The 18,464-nt window shown below is 45.4% G+C and overlaps 1 protein-coding gene across 1 annotated transcript in view; it reads left to right on the plus strand.

Annotated features, from left to right (window-relative positions):
- The first annotated feature begins 13,369 nt into the window (after positions 1-13,369).
- The window catches only part of ADORA1 (adenosine A1 receptor), a 46,860-nt gene continuing 41,765 nt past the window's right edge, over positions 13,370-18,464 (plus strand). Inside the window, exon 1 of the mRNA XM_029572320.1 lies at positions 13,370-14,013. Coding sequence (XP_029428180.1) covers positions 13,673-14,013 — 341 coding nt within the window. The 5' untranslated portion in view covers positions 13,370-13,672. The remainder of the gene's footprint in view (positions 14,014-18,464) is intronic.

Genomic DNA, 18,464 nt, shown 5'->3' on the forward strand with positions numbered 1-18,464 from the left:
GATTCAGCATAGCTGGAAGCTCTCCTGGAGATATCGCCGCTCTTCAAACCTTAACATATCTCCTCTGACAGGCTTCACAGGCTTGTTTACTTTTGCCAGGGCCAAAGTGGTCATTATTTATTTTTTGTTTTGTTTTCAGAGGTGACTGAAATCAATCTCAGCCTTGGGGGTGGGGCAGTAGTACAATTCATTCCTTATCTCCGTCTCCTGTGCTCTCCCTACTGCCCTTCTTCAGGCCTGGGGCACTGAGAGCAATGAGCCCTTTCATGTTGGAGGTGTGGAGATCCATGATTGCCATTCAACTGGCCTAATGGCTCACCTAGGTTCAGGCCCAGCTTTCAACTCATCAGGCCAACCTGGCTTGAGGATGTTTGCAGACCCTGTGAGGAGGGAGTAGGGTTGCCAACTGGCTCCAGGTTTTCAGGACAGGCTGATCTGGTCCTAGTTTTACCACACTGCACACTGGGATTTAAAGTTTTTCTTCACTTAGGGCAAGGCAATAGGAAGTCAGAACTACAAGTCCCTGCATGCAATGGGGTAAAACCAGAACTGCATCAACGTGTCCTGAAAATCTGTTGCCAGTTGGCAACCCTAGGAGGGAGACCCAACCATCAAGGAAGCCAATGCCAACAGGTGGGATTAAGGGCTCAAGCACACAGGATTCGAAAGGTCTGTGGATCTCTACGGAGGTCTGCAGTGTTGCTGCTGTGACTGGATTAGGCACGGAGGAGGGTGAGGTCATTTTAAACAATGATGGAAAAGTCTGACTGAATGAAGACTCAGGGTATTGCAGCCCTAGGGGAGGGCAGGTTCCGATTAAACTGGAAGCCCAAACTGGAGGAAACTGCCAAGTAACCCCATCCTACCCCGAAAAAATCCAGACATTCTCTGCAGCCCCATGAGCCTCAAGAGTCATCTACTTCTGTTTTCAAACCCTTTCAGAAAATTCGTACCCTCTCTTTAGTGTGCAAAGCTCATATTGCAAAACATGTTATTTTTTAGGCTATAAATACCCTTTCCTGTACCTCACGATAGCCATCTTGACTGTTTCATCTATTTTTGCCTTGCAAGCACCTTATTTCCTTTCTCAGGACCTCTGAACCTGAATCCCGAAATTCAGCTTGTGAGTTCAAGTTGTAGCATGGTGGACCCCACAGGGCAGTGCAGGGTGGGTCTGGAGTGAAAAATCTTGCCTTGTTCCCTTGATTAGGACCCTGGCTTCTAGGATGCGTGCAAGAATCTCTTGAGTTTCCGTTAGTATACGAGCAACTGATAATCAGAAGGCGTAGCCCCCTGGCCTCAGTGCAAGGACCAGGAGAACGTTGTGGCTTTCATCTTTGAACCAGGACACCCAACAGTTGATCCTCTCTGACTGAGGGTCTCCTCAGTCCCTTTGTTCAGTTCAGGAAGAGGAAGTTCGTCTTGCATTATTAAATTGCAAACAGCGTCTGAAGCATAGAGCTACATCACCTCTATGCATTTATCTCAGTTGAAAGGACAAGATATGCCTAACACAGTTATAGGACCAGATGTAAGCCTTGGGTTCCGTCTGCAAGTTTTTGGTTCTGTAAATTTTATTTTACATTTTTTTTTTTACCTCTGTATGAAATTTAAGCCTTGAAAAAAGCGTGCATTGTTTTAAAAATTTACATTTTTCCATTTTTTTTACAGTAATATTAATTTTACGGAGCATCTGAACTGTTGACTATGTATATTTTAAGTGGGATTCTTCTCTGCCACATTTGCTGGAGCAAAATTTTAAATGAGTTTTAACTCTGGCACAAACTTAGGGGGTCATTTATCAAAGGCTTATCGCATGTGATACAGCCGAATCGCGTGCCATAAGCCTCTATCACATGCAAAAAGGGCCTTTTCGCATGCGATAGAATGCAAATTAGGGGGAGGGGAGGAGTCAGGGAGGGGAGGAGTCAGGTGGGGAAGGGCAGAGTCGGAGGTGTCTTTGCTGCTGGCGATAATGTTACTAATGTAGTGCACCAAATAGCACCATCTTTCATGATGACGCTATTCGGTGTGAAAGCCAGCAGCCGGTGCACCACCATGGTGCGAAGGCCTGCCCCCCTTTGCCTCCTGTTTTCGCAGGAATGATGAATCCAGGCCTTAATTTGCAAGGTTTTTTTTAAAGTTTTTAAAAACTGGTGCAGTTTCATAATTGATTAAGCAAAACAAGGGTTATTTATGTTACTTACACGTTCATACTCCTCAGAAGAAAGGGAATTGACACAGGTACTTACACTATATACATTTTAGCTGTTATTTCTTTTTACTATGGTTAATTAAACATCCTAAAATGTTAATATCCAAAAATTCAAACATTAGTGTTAGCAAGTTTGGTGAAAAGGTCGATTTGCCTGTTTCTTACCTCTGTTGCTTCTTTCTTCAGCCTTTTGTAAGTTTCATTTGGTTTCTGCAATAATATAGTCTAGTTTAGGTCCCCCTTGGTATGGTTTCCTATCAGTTTTGGTTTATAATTTCAATTTGTTTGTTTGTTTTATTTTGTTTTCTATCGTCCTCATTGTTTTGTAGGCAATGGCATGCAGTGAGGGAGACCAAGGACTGGACGGCACTTGTAGAGAGGGCGGTTGACTGAAGGATCATGAGTAGGGGGGGTTTGAGGTGGGGGTTGGGGTGTGGGGGAACTGACCAGCAGTTTAAAATATTTAATTTTAAAAGCACTGGTCTCTTGTTTAAATGATCGGTTTAGCCCCTCACAAAACTGTGGGCTTGCATTTTTGCCATGATGAATAGTGGCCAAGCTTTTCTCTTTCCTGTGTGCGCCGCACATGCAGACAAGATTTCCTTTCTGTAGAACTGTAATTACTTTAATTTCATGATGAAGCGACTATAGATTTATTGCACTGTCTGCTGATTCTGCTTCCCTTCTGCATAGTCACCATTAGCCTTCCTATTGCACGTTCAATTCAACTTTTATTTTTCTCTCGGGGAGGGTAATTTTCACTTTTTACTCGCAGACTGTAGCCTGAATTTTCGAAGTGGATTTATTCTCGTAATTCCGCTCTGAAGATATGTAGTTGTGTGCAGAATCTGGCACAGTGTACACGCACACAAAATTAAGGCCTGAATTTCAAAAGCATTTACATGCATAAAGCTGGATTTTACACATGTAAATGCACTTTACCTGTGTAAGAAGGCTTTTGAAAATTGCTACAATATATGCCATTGAATTGTCCATAGGATTTACCCGCATAAGTGCACTTTACGCTAGTAAATGAATTTTGAAAATTGCTACAATAGTATATTTCATTTACCCACGGAACGCCTCTGAAAATTACCTCTAAAATACTACACCTGCTCTGGAGCAGGTGCAACTTTCAGAGGTGTGGCTGCATTGGGATTTCACTAAGGCGGGAGTAACCTGCATGGAGTGGCCATAGATATAACCTTAACCCAATCAAGCTGATCCAGCCCAGGTTAGGCCCTCATTGCATGCAAGCAGATGTAATTCTGATTTTCTTACGAAAAGTAGGTCTGCATCTCTCTATATGCACCTGGACAAGACCAGAACTGGACCGCATGAAATAAAAAAGGCAAACATGCAAAGCAAAATTGTACCAGTTTTAAAATCATGAGAAACTGCTTGATTTTTTTCCTGTGCATTTTTTTTTCCATTCCACAAGTTGCAGGAAATTAAGAGTCCTATGCACTAAAACTCACGCTAGAACATTTTTTTATGTGGGAGTGGGCTACAAGTATAACACACAGACATAATAAAATGCCAGGTAGCGGGCAATACACTACATTTTTGCTTGTGCCCACAAACTGTCCCCATGATGTGCCCACAAGCTATTACCATGCTTACTGACTCAAAGAGTTTAGCTTGCATGCTGTGTGCCGAGTCTCCCATGCCAACTAGCTCAAAGTGAAAGAGCCGGTCAGCAAGGGGGATTTAATTTCTTCCTCTACCCTGACACAAGAAAGAAGGACCCCCAGATCAACCCCCCCCCAATACACACAATACATACAAACAATGACAAGGCCAGGGGCTCAGCTACCCCAACATAATAATGGAGGGAGGGTTCTGATGGGGCTGTTGAATCTCTTCCTTACTCTTATGTGTGTCTGTATATGTTGGGGGGAGCATGTATTATCTTCAGCCTTACAAGTCCCCATTCTTGATGATGTGTGGAGGGGGTGGGAGTCTTACACTGGGGTCACAGTCTGATTTCCCATTGTTGGTATGGTGCATGTGTAAGGGGGGGGGGGGAGGGAAGGGGTGAGTCACTGTGCTGCTTCTTTCTTGTTCTGTAGGGGGAGGGAATGAAATCCCCCATGCTAACTGAGCCTTTTTTCTTTGGGCCAATTAGCATGGGGGATTTTGGCATGCTGAGAATTAAGGTAGGTGTTAAATATTAGGCCTTAGCAAGACATGGGGGAAATAGCTCATGCTTGGTAAAATCTCAATTGCATCTAACATTGCTTAATTTATATGCACTTTAAACTTTAATGTGCAGGCCCCTAAATTCTTGGCCAATAAATGCACAATTTCAGCAATGTGCAGGCGTTTTGTACGTTCTCGGCAAACCTTTAACCCTACATTTAAACCTGTCCCTTAATTAGAAAAAAATATAATATAGCGCATGTTTCCATTTCTCCTGGCAGGGCTAACAAAGAAACCCACTAAAAGCTCACACCGGCCCAATGGCTCTGCCAAGAGCAGGAGCTGCAGTTTGGGCCTCCTCTACCCTGCAGATCTCTCAGGGGGTGAAAACACGAGTGTTGGATGCCTAGTGCGGACATTTTAGATAACGTGGGGAAAAACAACAAAAATCTGAGACAAATAACTTAAAACAGAAAACTATTTCTCTCATCTCCCATCAACCTCGAACAGATCTTTGCCACAAAGCCCCTCACGCTGAAAAGTAACAACGGTTAACATTTCATAAGCAGCAGAAACCCAACCAGTGCCAGGAGGAGACCGTAGCAGATGAAAAGGAAAAGAAAACATGGAATATGATGGCTGAGAACAACGTCAAAGCCCATCAGATCCCAGGGCTCTCTGGTTAGGCCTCGTTTCCATTTTAGGGATTTATATATCTTGAGTTGCACTGAATGTCAAAAGTTTTCACCTCTGTCTGTTCCATGCATCATCCACCCTTTTTGGAAAGAAATATTTCCTTATCTTACTCTTGAGTCTACCTTCAAGGCACCTCATATCACATGACCTCTTGTTCTAGAACTTTCTTTCTTCTGAAAAAAACGTTTGCTCTTATGCTTTATTGATTTCTTTTTTTAACCTTTGAATTATTTAAACTTCTACTTCATATCCTCACAGCCCCCCTTTATTATCGCTCCTCTAGGGTACACAGAATTAGGTCCTTTTTGGTACAGAACCTGCACCATTCTGGACCACCTCCATGCTGTATCCTTTGGGAGATGCATCCTCAAGACAAGAAAGGGGAAGAAAGATAAAAGCACAGTGTTAAAAACAGCAGCAGTACCTCAAAAGCCGATAAAAAAACAAAGGGAAATACATAAAGTGAGCGAAAAAGAACCACAGGGACATAGGCTAAAAGTATCTCTTAGGAAGGGAAAAGATTGCGCAGATCAGACTAAACCACAGCAGGACTACAAAAGAAGCACCAGGAAACCAGAGGCAAAACAATACCACAGAATGTTACAGAACTAAAATAACAGCAAAATGCCGGAAGACCTAGGGAGAAGGATAAGAAAAGAGATGGAAATCCAAGACTGCGCAGTCAGAAATACATGGATCTTAACAAAATAATAGCTACACAAATGTGACCTACCAAAAAGTGAAGCAGGACCTTGAAAGGAACATCTGGAAACTGAAAACAAATATAACAAGTGAAAAACACTAATTTTGGGCCAACCTGAATTGGGGTTCCAATTGGCCTGGCAGGGACTGGAGATGCTTGGATGCTAGCATTTACAACCCTAGCGGGAGGGAGTTTCAGCCGTCACATGACGGGGACATCTATAGGTGGAATTTGGGGTATAAATGCACTAGGATTCTGATGGGGTAATTTTCTGTGGCCTGCTGATAAGCACATCCCGAAATGGCTGCAGGGCAGCTGAATACATGATTGACAGAGTAAAGTGCTACCAGCTGCCCTGTAAATGTCCTAATCATGTGACTATGACCAAATGGGAAAAGGCTGGGCAACATGCTATAGACGGGCATAGCCAAAGCAGCAAGCCTTAGGACAACATCTCATATATGGATATGTCCATATAGGGTTGAATGATAAAGAGAAAACATCTATGAACATAATAATGGCACCAATCCAAAATAGCCCAAGTAAGGAAAGATATAAAAGGCTATGTTACAGCAATGAAGTAACATAGTAGATAGATAGATGTTGGAGAAAAGGACCAAGTGGCCTATCCAGTTGTCCCCTCACCTACACTGCTCTAGCCAAGGATATTTCCCAGCTCTCGGCCATGCAGGTTTGATCACCTCCACTGCTAGTTCTGTTCATCACCTTTCATTGCTCGTATCACCTCTTACTGTGCTAAAAGTATCAAGTTGATTGCTGTACAAGCTTGCCTGCTGCAGAACATGACTCTTTATCCAAGTCAACTTTGTTCTCTCCCATTTTTGGTCCTCTACCTTTGGATGATGTCATATTACTTAGTTTATTTGCATCCTTATTTACATCAAAGGCTTGATAAATTAAAAAAAAATCTCCCATAGAGAATCAGGAATATAAGCTTTCTAATATATGACATAACTAATGAACAGATGCCAGTTGACAAGAAACAAGTAGAACATAACACTTTCAAAGATTCTGCATGGAAAGAAAATGTTATCTCTCTTGCATCCAGTGTTTATAGGTAGAAACACAGATAAGAACCACATACACCATTCTAGTCTGTCCATTTGATGCTGCCTACTGTGCTATCACATAGACCTGTGGTCTTCTGACCCTTCCCTTTGTGTCTATCCCGTGCATACTTGATGTTCAATCTTTTTATTATAACAAATCTTTACAATCAAAAAGAAAACAATAGTGAAAATATCAAGGGCAACCAAAATGATAAAGGGGATGGAACAGCTCCCCCATGAGGAAAGGCTGAAGAGATTAGGGCTGTTCAGCTTGGAGAAGAGATGGCTGAGGGGGGATATGATAGAGGTCTTTAAGATCATGAGAGGTCTTGAACGAGTAGATGTGAATCGATTATTTACACTTTTGAATAATAAAAGGACTAGGGGGCATTCCATGAAGTTAGCAAGTAGCACATTTAAGACTAATCAGAGAAAATTATTTTTCACTCAACGCACAATAAAGCTCTGGAATTTGTTGCCAGAGGATGTGGTTAGTGCAGTTAGTGTAGCTGGGTTCAAAAACGTTTGGATAAGTTCTTAGAGGAGAAGTCCATTAACGGCTATTAATCAAGTCTACTTAGGGAATAGCCACTGCTATTAATTGCATCAGTAGCATGGGATCTTCTTAGTGTTTGGGTAATTGCCAGGTTCTTGTGGCCTGGTTTGGCATCTGTTGGAAACAGGATGCTGGGCTTGATGGACCCAGCACCAGCATGGCAATTTCTTATGTTCTTATGTTCTTACTCTAATATGACATTTCCTAATAAGTGAGACATAACATTAGGAATCTAAGCAGTCAGATATAGATTGCCTAATGGAATGAACTCGCTTTTTCTGACACAACTGCTACAGCAAGTTCATCTAGTATTCCACCAAGAAGTACCATTAAGCAATCTACTGTCCTTCCAATTACCAAGTACCATTGGAAAAACATGTGCTAGCAGGATATCCAACAAATTACTTTGATTAGCAGTTAACGTATCTAGAGTGGCGTAATCATAAAATGACTATTTTGTAAGTTTTGTTTTGTTGAACAGGCACAATTCTTGTAATGAACTCCCAGACTTGGATCCAAAAGGGATGAATCTTAGTGCAACCATAAAAATATATGTTGTAATGTGCTATAATCCTGTTCACATGCCAACATACACCAGATGCTCGCAAACCAGTTCTATGCAATTTCACCAGAGTCCATGCCATCCGATGTACTGTACAATATAAAGTCTGAGTGAGACTCACTGATAATGGTTCCCTTAATGTTTGTGCCCATAGGCAATTCCAACTGAGGAGCTCAGGTGCAATTGATAGCTCATTTTCCCACACCGCCTCCAGCCCTGTACACCGATACGTGGAATGAGCACGAGGCTCTCTATAAAATAAGGAAGTCTGATGACCTTGGGAATACAATTTTAAAACATAAGGAGCAGAGTTCAGGGTTATCAGCCAGAGTGTTCAAGAGAGGAACAGTCCGCTTCATATTGTGACACAACTGAAGCCTACAGTCTGTCATCTGGCCAAGAGTCCAGATCCCCTTTGCTTGCCGTATTGGCCAGTTGATTATCTTATTATTAATAAGTAATTGCATATTATACTATAATAAGGAGCATTTATTAAAATTCCAACAAACCTTAACAGTTGGTTTAATGTGCATAGAGCTTGATGCATGGCATACCAAGTTGGTACCTTCCTTATGGCCTGTGGAGCTCTCATACCAGGCAGTAGGCTCAACGGCAAAGGATCCACCATGGCTTTTTCTATGATAAGTCAGTTGGGTTTGTAAAAGCATAATAGTAATTTAGGAAATATGGGAAACCAACTCCACCCTGGTCTTTGTTAAGTTTCATTTTTCTCAATGCTATACCTGGAGGTTTTTTCCTCTATAAAAATGAAATTAACAACCTATCAATCTTGGCATAAAAGGATCAAGGAAAAAGAGAGAGAGAGACATTCTTAAGATATAATTTATTTGCAATGCTAGCACCAATTTTATAGCCTCCAGCCTCCCCCACCAAGATAAATATAATGGAGGCCAATGGCAAGTCGCTTCCTCCAGCAATTTTGTAATTTGCAGCATTAATGTTTCTGACATTGGATTAGCCTCTGGAATAAAAGTAATCCCCAAATACTTAAAGCCTTCAGGAAACCATTTGTAGGGAAAGAGGCTTGGGTACATAAGGTATTAGTTGTAAACCGGGGTGAAGGCTAATTGCTAATCCTCGGTATATAAAAGCTCTGAAATAAATAAATAAATACATACATACATACAGTTTTATCCCAATTTACCTTAAAGCCTGAGAAGATTGAGTATTCTCCCATTAAAGTCAATAATGTATATGTGATATGTATATTATACAGGAACATCCGGTATATAAATCCTATAAATAAATAAATAAATAAATAGTTGAGAATACACTCAGGATAAGATAGAAACACTAACAAGTCATCAGCATAGGCAGCAATCTTGTAATCCCAATCCCGATAGAAATCCCAGTGATGTTACTATTTTGCTGAATGGCAGGTAGAAGTGGCTCCAAGGTTAAGATAAAGAGCAGCGGTGACAGTGGGCATCCCTGCCTACTACCTCTGCCCAATGTAAAACCATTGGAGAGAATCCTTGAGTGTGGATTACTATATAATACCCCCCACATATCTAATTAATGTTTCTCCAAAACCAAACCAATTAAATACCCTGAACATCATCTCTGCTGGAGGTCAGTACCAGGTGTCCAGCTCAATCTCAGTAAAAAAAATTAAAAATAAAAACAATGATATACTTACAATCCTTTTGAGCAATTTCATACGATGAACCCTTGCTCCTGAGCTTTTCATTCTAGGTCATATTTCACTCTTTCAGTATTACTCTACTACCACTATATATGCAGTTCTGTATGCTCCTTGCTCCATGGAGCTTACAGTCTAGACAAGACAGACAAAACAAATAAAGTGTTTGTGAGAGCCAGAGATTTAATGTATTTTTACAGTTTTTCTACCCAGTTTTCCAAGATAGAATGACAAACGTTGGGTACAGAATTAGTAAACAGGGGATAAGGTTTAAAGTCTCAGAGGTGGGTTAATAGGTGGGGATTTAATTGAGGAGCAGGTCCACAAAGGTGCAAGAAAGTAGATCTTTGCCCCACAAACAATCTACAGAAGAGAAGCAGGACATGGGGGTGGGTGGGATCTAGGTAGTTAGCAGCAGAAGACTCCTGACCTTTACTGAACTAGAGTTTACTTGATAAACCTACAAAAAAGAAATGGTGTTAGGAAGCAAAAACAACAGAATGTAATTTAGAGGATGCGCTAGTAATAATAATACTAATATGAGCTGTATTCTTGTGTGCTTTCCAGTGTAAAACATTTATTTATTTGTTTATTTGTTTTTATATACTGGTATTCTGGTATTCTGGTACAATCAAGACTACGTACATCAATTATATAAAATAACTTATGCACCTATACAATAAAATGTATATTAGCTTGTGGCCTCAGTACAATAAGGTACGCGAGGCTATACACTTGTCTGTGCACACTTCTGAATAGAGCTTTGCGTCTAGAACTTCACTCCCGATACAGAAAGGAGTTAAGTGCACAAACCTAAGTAAAAATGCATATCAATCTATGCATTGGCTCTTACTCCCCAGTACAGAGGGGTGCATAGGCTCAACTCAGGTTTTCAAAGGATGCACAGGGTAAAACATTTTCATGGGGGGTTTTTTTTTTGGGGGGGGGGGTTGGAGGGAGGGTTGGGATTGGGTTTATTTAGGTTTGGTTCATTAGTCGAACTGAAATACACATTAAATTAAAAAATACAACCCACACAAAACAAAAAACCCCAAAAGAAATGGCCCCGCTCCACTCCCCCACAGCCTCCTCCACCGCTGCCCCCTTACCTTTCCATGGGCTCTCCAGAGAGCAGATGCAATCCCCAGTTGCTCCTGACTTGCTGGCTCTGCTCTCAGTGCCTCCGGGCACCTGGTCGCTTTATGACTGTATTGCTTTATAGTCACTTAAAGATAACTAGCTTTATAGCCAGAAAACAATTTGGTGCCAACCGCAACTGAAACCAGTGCCATTCGGAAATCAGAATCAGTGGGGCAGAATCACAGAGCCTGCAGAAAGGGTAAGAGGGCTATGAATAACATGCCATGCTGGGTCAGACCAAGGGTCCATCAAGCCCAGCATCCTGTTTCCAACAGTGGCCAATCCAGGCCATAAGAACCTGGCAAGTACCCAAACACTAAGAAGATCCCATGTTACCATTGCTAGTAATAGCAGTGGCTATTTTCTAAGTCAACTCAATTAATAGCGGTAATTCTATTATTCGAAAGAGTAAATAACCGTTTGAAACAAGACAAATCAGAAATTGGCTTTTTTGGTTCAGATTCGGCATTCATTTCAAATGATTCAAAGGAAAGCACATCCCTAATATTTTCTTAATAATGAAAATGTAACTCCTGGTCAGAGGTAAAGGCAGGGATAGTGTTAGTCTATAGGAGTGAACCTGGAGTTTGTGGTGCGGAGGTCCAATTTGGGATTTATGCACATAAAACATGATTTATGCAGATTTTGTGTGCACAAACAAGTGGTGCACATAAGCCATGATTATGTCTCTAAAATGTGTATTTTTTTATGCATTAACTATAATTTATATTCATAAAACATGATTTCTGTGCACAAATTAAGGTTTGCATGTATAAATCACATTTTATCAGCATAAACCATGGTTTGTGTGCATTAAATATGATTAATGCGCGTTATTCATTTTTGTACACTTTTTTAGGTTTTCATGCTTTGTTTTTTTAAACGCCAGGTACATTTGCATGCTATTAGCTTACTGCATCAGGAGTGTGTGAAGAAAATGTATGCTGAAAAACAGCATGCATTATTTACTCCTGTCTTATTACATCCGGCCACAGAGAGCAAACTCTACTAGTTGCCTCCCAGTTAGCAAAGGAATCTCTAAAGTGATATTTAGCTCCTATCTGCCTTTCAGCCAGAGCCGGATTTAGGCAGAGGCAACATAGGCATGTGCCTAGCGTGCCAAATTTTCAAGGTGCCCAAAAACTAGGAGTCCCCCTTACCGCCCCTACTCCCAGACCACTGCCTTAGGGCAACACAATCTTAAATCCAGCCCTGCTTTTAGTTGTCCATTTGAAAGGCTTATTTTCTCAGCAGCAGCCTACTTTCTGCCCTATAGACAACTTTATAATCCTAGGTCTAATCCTACCCTAAATACAAGCACCTATATGGCTTATGGTACAGGCCATGCACCATTCTGAATTACCTTCACACAAGGGGGCCGATGCAAACAGTGCACACAGTCGAGCACAGTGTTTAACCTGCAGTTGGACATGCAATTTGGACTCGTGTCATAGTGCTCATCACGTGCAAATGCATGTTGATGAGGTTATTAGTTATGCGCCCGGGAGACAGAAAAAAAAGTGCGTCCAATCTGCACATTTCACTTCGGAAATTAGCGCCTGAAAAAAGTACAGAAAATGCTGGCTGTGCATAGGTTAGGAAAACTGTAGCTCATAAAATTGAGCGTCCGTTTTCCAAACCCGTGCCAGCCACCTCTCCTGGGCTTCCGCTGCTGAGGAGGTGCTAGGGGAGCACTAGTGTCCTAGCGGATCCTTTTTAGTGCGACCCCTTATTTATATACAGGATCGCACGCCCAGGAGAGGTGGCTGGACGCCTGTTGGGAGAGCAGGCATTCATCACTGAGCACTTTATTGTTATTGACCACCTGTGCATTTAAGCTTCTAAATAAGCATTTCCAACCCCTTGATCTGACAGCTTAACTTTCCTTGAGGTCAATAGTTGAAGGTAGCATCGACTCTATAGATACCTTATACGTTGTACTGTGCAGAGTTTATTTGCTAGTCCAGGTAGGTAAGCTGTGCACTGTCGGTGGTTTAAGGTTCAGGATTTGGTTAGAGCTGTACAAATGTTATCAGTGTAAGGGCAACCTCAAGCCAACAGAGCAATAGCTTAACAGAGCCCCAATGGGCGCGATGTAACTTCTTTCTTTCGAGTTTTTCTCTCAACTTAAAGTTATTTACAAAAATAATCGCCGGCAGGAATTTAAGACTACGGTGGCAGTTCAAGCTGGAGGTAAATCGCTAGCACCTGCGATCGCAGTGCAGAAAACGCTTCTCCAGACCTCTTCTATCCTTCTCTACTGGGAAGAGACTGGAAACGATCATAAAATTAATAATCACAGCCTTTGTTTGAAAAAGGCAGCTCAGACTAGACTCGGTTATTCTCCCTCCCCTTTAAAGGAAGCATGCACCTCTGCCCAAAAGCCTTCAATCGCACCCCTTCGCAGGCCCCCGATGCCCCCTCTCGTTGCAGCCCCCCTAATGGAACGGCGCCCTCCCACCCCCGATCCAGGCGCCGCTCCCCACCCCCGGGCTTTATTTGCCAGCAGTTCCGCCAGTGACGGATTCGGTGCCCGTTTTCCCCCGCCCCCCGTCTGTGGGCAGCTCCTCCAGGAGGGAGGGGGGGGGGGTCACAGTGCCGCCCCGGCGCGCACGTGCAGAAGGGCAGCTCGCACGGCTCGCCCTTTAAATCGGCGGCAGGGGCCGGGACCATGTGATTTCTGCGATTGCCTGAGAGCCGCTTCCGAGCTGGGGAGGGGGGAGGAGAGGAGAGGAGGTGCAGAGCAGAGCGGAGCGTCCCGCTGCAATCCGACATGAGCCCTCCTGCGGGGCGGGCGCCAGAGCCAGCCGCGGAGCCCCCCGGGGAGGGCATGCGGGGCGCCTGGCAGGGGAGAGGCGCCGGCCGGGCCGGGGGCAGGGGCGAGCCGCTCGCCCCCTGAGCGCGCGCCGGGACTGGGCCGGCAGCATGCCGCCGGGCATCTCCACCCCCCAGGCGGTCTACATGGGCGTGGAGGGGCTGATCGCCCTGGTCTCCGTCTGCGGCAACGTGCTGGTGATCTGGGCCGTGGCCGTCAACCCGGCGCTGCGGGACACCACCTGCTGCTTCATCGTCTCCCTGGCCGTGGCCGACATCGCCGTGGGCGCCCTGGTCATCCCGCTGGCCATCCTCATCAGCATCGGGCTGCAGACGGCCTTCTACAGCTGCCTGATGGTGGCCTGCAGCGTGCTCATCCTGACCCAGAGCTCCATCCTGGCCCTGCTGGCCATCGCCGCCGACCGCTACCTGCGGGTGAGGATCCCCACCAGGTAAGGGGGCGGCCCGCGGGCCGGGGCTCCGCGCCTGTCACAGAGCCCCTCGGAGCCCCCCAGGCTACCTCTCCTCCACTTAATGGCCCGGGAGGTTGCAGGAATTTGGCTCGCATGGGAAGACCTTTTTTTTGGAAGAGAGAGTAAAGGTAAATTCTGCATTGAGGTTCCGAAGCGGGGCTCTCTCTCTCTCTGACATATTTTAAGAAAACGGCAGAGGCTCCCCCGTGCCAAGGAGCCCCTCTTTGGTTAGAAATTGCTAACGCATCCCTGCTCGGCCGGGAGGGGGGGAAGGGACAGGGGCTGAGGCACTGATTGGCAGCCCTGGAGCTTAATGCAGCGTCTCGGAGTAAAAGGCGACCTTCTGCCGGTCCGGGCTGCTGTGCCCGCCGTCTCCCTACCAAGGTCATTTCCGTGCACAGGGCACTGCAAGGGCACAGCCTCTGTCCGTGGCCCTGATCTCCGGTGGGGCGCCCAGGGAGGGCTTTCTTGCACCAGGGACAGAGAGGACGGACGGACGGACAGGTCTGATGATGCCAGGGTGGCCGGAGGCTGCTGCAGTGCCTCTCTGCAGTGAGTCTCCCGCATTGCTCTGCCCATGCCACAGCCGGCAGCCTTTGGCTGACAGTAAGCGTCGCAGCACTTGTGAACCCTCCGGTGAGATGTTACAGATTTAAAGACCTGCTGCTGGTATCACTGTTTTTAGAGTGCCTCAGTCTCTTGCTTTCAGATTATCCACTGCAGAATGTCCCTCCTTTCTGCCCGAACACCAAACAGTGGCCTCTCTCTAGACAAAATTATTTGAGGTTTGGGGGGCCATAGGGAGGCCAGTCAAAGTGGCATTTCCACACAAAACTCTCAGCCCCCTAGCATTGCCCCCTTCCTTTAAGATGTCTATAAAAGATAAAATATGAAAAAGTTCCAAAGTGTTCCTGTACAATTAAAAAAACAAAACCCTGGACAGTTTTAATTTCCCAGTAAACTGCCATTAAAATTATTTGATAGCACCAGTTCTATACGGATATGAGAGTGAAGTCTGAAGTATAAACAGGAATCTCAATATAAATCCTGCACCTCTGCATCCACAGAAATCCCCTACAGTGAACCTAGGATGCTGATGCTTACTACTTACCATAAAAAAAAAAAAATATTCAAATTCTGTTGTCATCTCATTAACAGTAATACAAACACCTTCTACTGCCAGACACTTCCTAAAATGACACAAAACCCTGCAAAAAGACACTCAGAAGACCCTATATATTACAAACCTATCATACAGTAACAGCACTAACTCCAAGAACTCAAACAGCAACAGCCCTGCCTTTTAAAACACAATACTAAATATTACACCGGGCCTTAGAACACCGATACACCTCCTATCGGATTGCTACAGATCTGTACACACCCTAGAATGCCTCACCTTGGGGACGCACACAGGAAATATGGACAGACCCTCGCCTAATGCAGAATAAAGGACCACAAATTAGAATGAGAAAAATGCAGACAAAAGCTAAAATCAGAACCCCACAAAGCCAGACTCTGTGAACCGCGCAATACTGGAGAAACAGAAATGCATCGCATCCTGTATTTTGCAAAATACAGAAACAGGAGAGACGCACATTTCTCAAAGCTGAAATATTCCAGTCTCAAGAAACTAAAAATAAAATGTCCTTTTCTACATCTTTTGTCTGGGCAGGATTTTCTAATTGGGTTTTTCCACTTTTCTGGTGTTCTCTTCTTTTACCTATCCATTTGTCACTTCTCACTCCTCCTGTCGTCTTCCCTTCTTTCTTTGCATCTGTCTGACACTGATCGTTCCCTTTCATTTGTCTCTGCATTTCTCTCTTCCTCTCCCTTTGTCTCCTTTTTCCCCATCTCTCAGGCTCATATCCTCCTCAGCCCCCTCATCCCTCCCACGGCCTCCTATTCCCCTTGCCTTTCACCCGTTCTTTAGTTCCCCGTTTCCACCCCCTCCCCCTCCCCAGCTTCCTTTCCCTGGCTTTCATTTTTTCACCTCCTTTACTGTCGCTCATCCCCCCTCCTATCACTCACTACCCAGCTTCTCATTCCCCAATCCCATTTCCACACCCTCTCCTCTCCTCCCCTTCCCTGACCTGTCCCTTTCCTCTCTCACCCCCCTCCATAGTCCTGCTCTTTCAGTGGCGGATTCCCGATGAAGACCGGCCCGGGGCTTCCACGTGGTCTGTCGAGCATGGCTCTGTCACGGCCTCGCTCGGCAGACCACGTGACTAGCGCGACCGGCCCACCGGGGGCATGCCCGATACCCCGATAGGCCAATCTGCCCTGTGCTCTTTACTTTGTCTGTCAGCCCTTTCCCTGCCCCTCAGGCCTTTCTCACCACCTCTCCACTCCTCCCTCCCTCCCTCCAGACATTCATTCTCTCTTCTAACCCCTTCCCACCAGACATTTTTCTCCTTTCTCACCACCTCCCTCCCTCTTTCCAAAAGCTCTTCTCTCCCACTCATTCTCTCCTTCAAAGGCTCTACCCCTTCTCACTCCCTCACCCTTTCCCTTCCTCCAGAGGCTCTTCACCTTCTCACATCTTCTCTCTCCCTTGATGCTTTTCTCCCACCATTTTTCTTCTCCCTCTCCCCCAGCCCCATCAGTGTCTTTCTCCCTCTCCCCTTATTGCTACTTTCTTCTGGCTGGCACAGCTGCCGCCGGGCCATTTGTGGGCTGATACTTATCTGCTGGCCAGGGTTGTTGTGGTCCTCCCGGTCTGTGAGAGCTGGGCAAGGATGCTGAAAACTCCCGGGCTGCACTTCTGCAGACCGATCTCGTTTATCGCGAGATCCGTCTGTACGATGTGCCGGTCAGTGAGGCTTGAACAGACCTCTAGAGGAGCGGCGGGGACAGCAGCACGGGCTCCTCTTGCCGAGTCTGGGCAAGGCCAAGCGCCTCGGGAGCAGTATCAAAGTGAACATCCTCTCCTGCCGCCGCGGGGCCTGATCTGCGCTGCTCCTACTGTGAGACCGGCCCCGCGGCAGCAGGAGCTGACAGGCGCTCAAGTGATGCTCCTATCGCCAGCTTGAGGGAGGCGGGGAGCGGGGGTAGTAAGAAGGAGGATCAGCGGGGTCTGATTGCACTGCATTGAATCAGGTGGGGGTTTGGGTTACCCCTGTCTGATTCAATGTCTAAAACTGGGGTGGCAAGCCATTTTGTTTGGGGGTGTCACTTGCATGTCCATGGTGACGCCTATGACACCAAAGTAGCCCGTCGTGTATTTCCAATACCTGCACTTCTGTGTTTAGAAATCAACCTTTGCTAAAGAGAGACCCCCCTTCCCCCCAGCACTGGACCACCTCTCCCCTCCATAGCATTGGTACGAAAGGTTCCCCTTCTCTCTCTCAGCTTTGCTACAGAAAATTATGAAAGCGCCCCTCCCCCAGTGCTGGCACAGAGAGCATCCTTCCCCTTCCTGCCCTGGCACAGAGAGCACACGCTCACCTCTCTTGCACTATGTTGGAAGAGGAGGAGGTACATAGTTTCTTACATTAGGTTGATGGGGGGACCAGACATCCATGGAATCCCAGGTACTTCTGATTGCTCAAGAGCCCTGTCTGTGTGGTAATCCAAGGGAGGTGTGTCTGTCCACTGTGGAATGTGGAGGCCTGAGGGGGGAGTCCTGCTTTGGATGGGGGCAGCATTCCAATAGCTCTGCCCTGGTTTATGTTTGCCTCAAGCTTACCTCTGCCAGGCCTGTTCTGTTTCCCACTCAGCCAAACTCAAAAAGCACCGGACTGGTCAGGATTTATGGAAGAATATGAGACTTTTTTTTTAGTGGCTCAAGGTAAGGATGAGCCAGAGATGTAATTTTCACCTGAGCCTTTTTGAGATTATGCAGAGTGCAAAAAGATACAACCAAGCACTTTGCAGTGTGCAAGTGAATTTGCAACTGAAAGAACGGGAGCAGATGATATGAGAGAATAAAGCAAGGTCATTTTAAAAGCTAGAAAAGGACCTAAACCCTCCCACCTGCCAACCTTTTTTGTACAGGTGTTGTGCAGACAGCGGCGTTGGCATGGCTGTGGTCTGCAGAATGATTGATCTGGAAAATGTCAGCAAGGTTTGCTTCCTGCTTCTTGATAGGCCCCTCTATTATTTGTGGACAGTATTAAACCTCATGGTTATTAATTCCCAAATCCTTTTGTTTCATCTCCTTAATCTATGCATCAGCACATCGAGACGCCTCCCCTCCCATCCAGTGCCTATGGAATAAATCTTTAATGAACAAGGCTGGTATTGACAGAAGCATGCTGTGGATGATGCAACCTCCATCACTCCTGCTGCCCTCTGATGTATCATTACCCCAGTACAACCACAGATCCTGACCACTGTGAGCCACCAGCAGGCTCTCCAGCATGAAAAGGAAGGGCTATCCCTCTCGCCAGGACCAGGGGGCCAGGAGCGAGGCCTGCCTCTGCTCTAAC

Source organism: Rhinatrema bivittatum, chromosome 12, assembly GCF_901001135.1.
Source record: "Rhinatrema bivittatum chromosome 12, aRhiBiv1.1, whole genome shotgun sequence".
NCBI lineage: Eukaryota > Metazoa > Chordata > Amphibia > Gymnophiona > Rhinatrematidae > Rhinatrema > Rhinatrema bivittatum.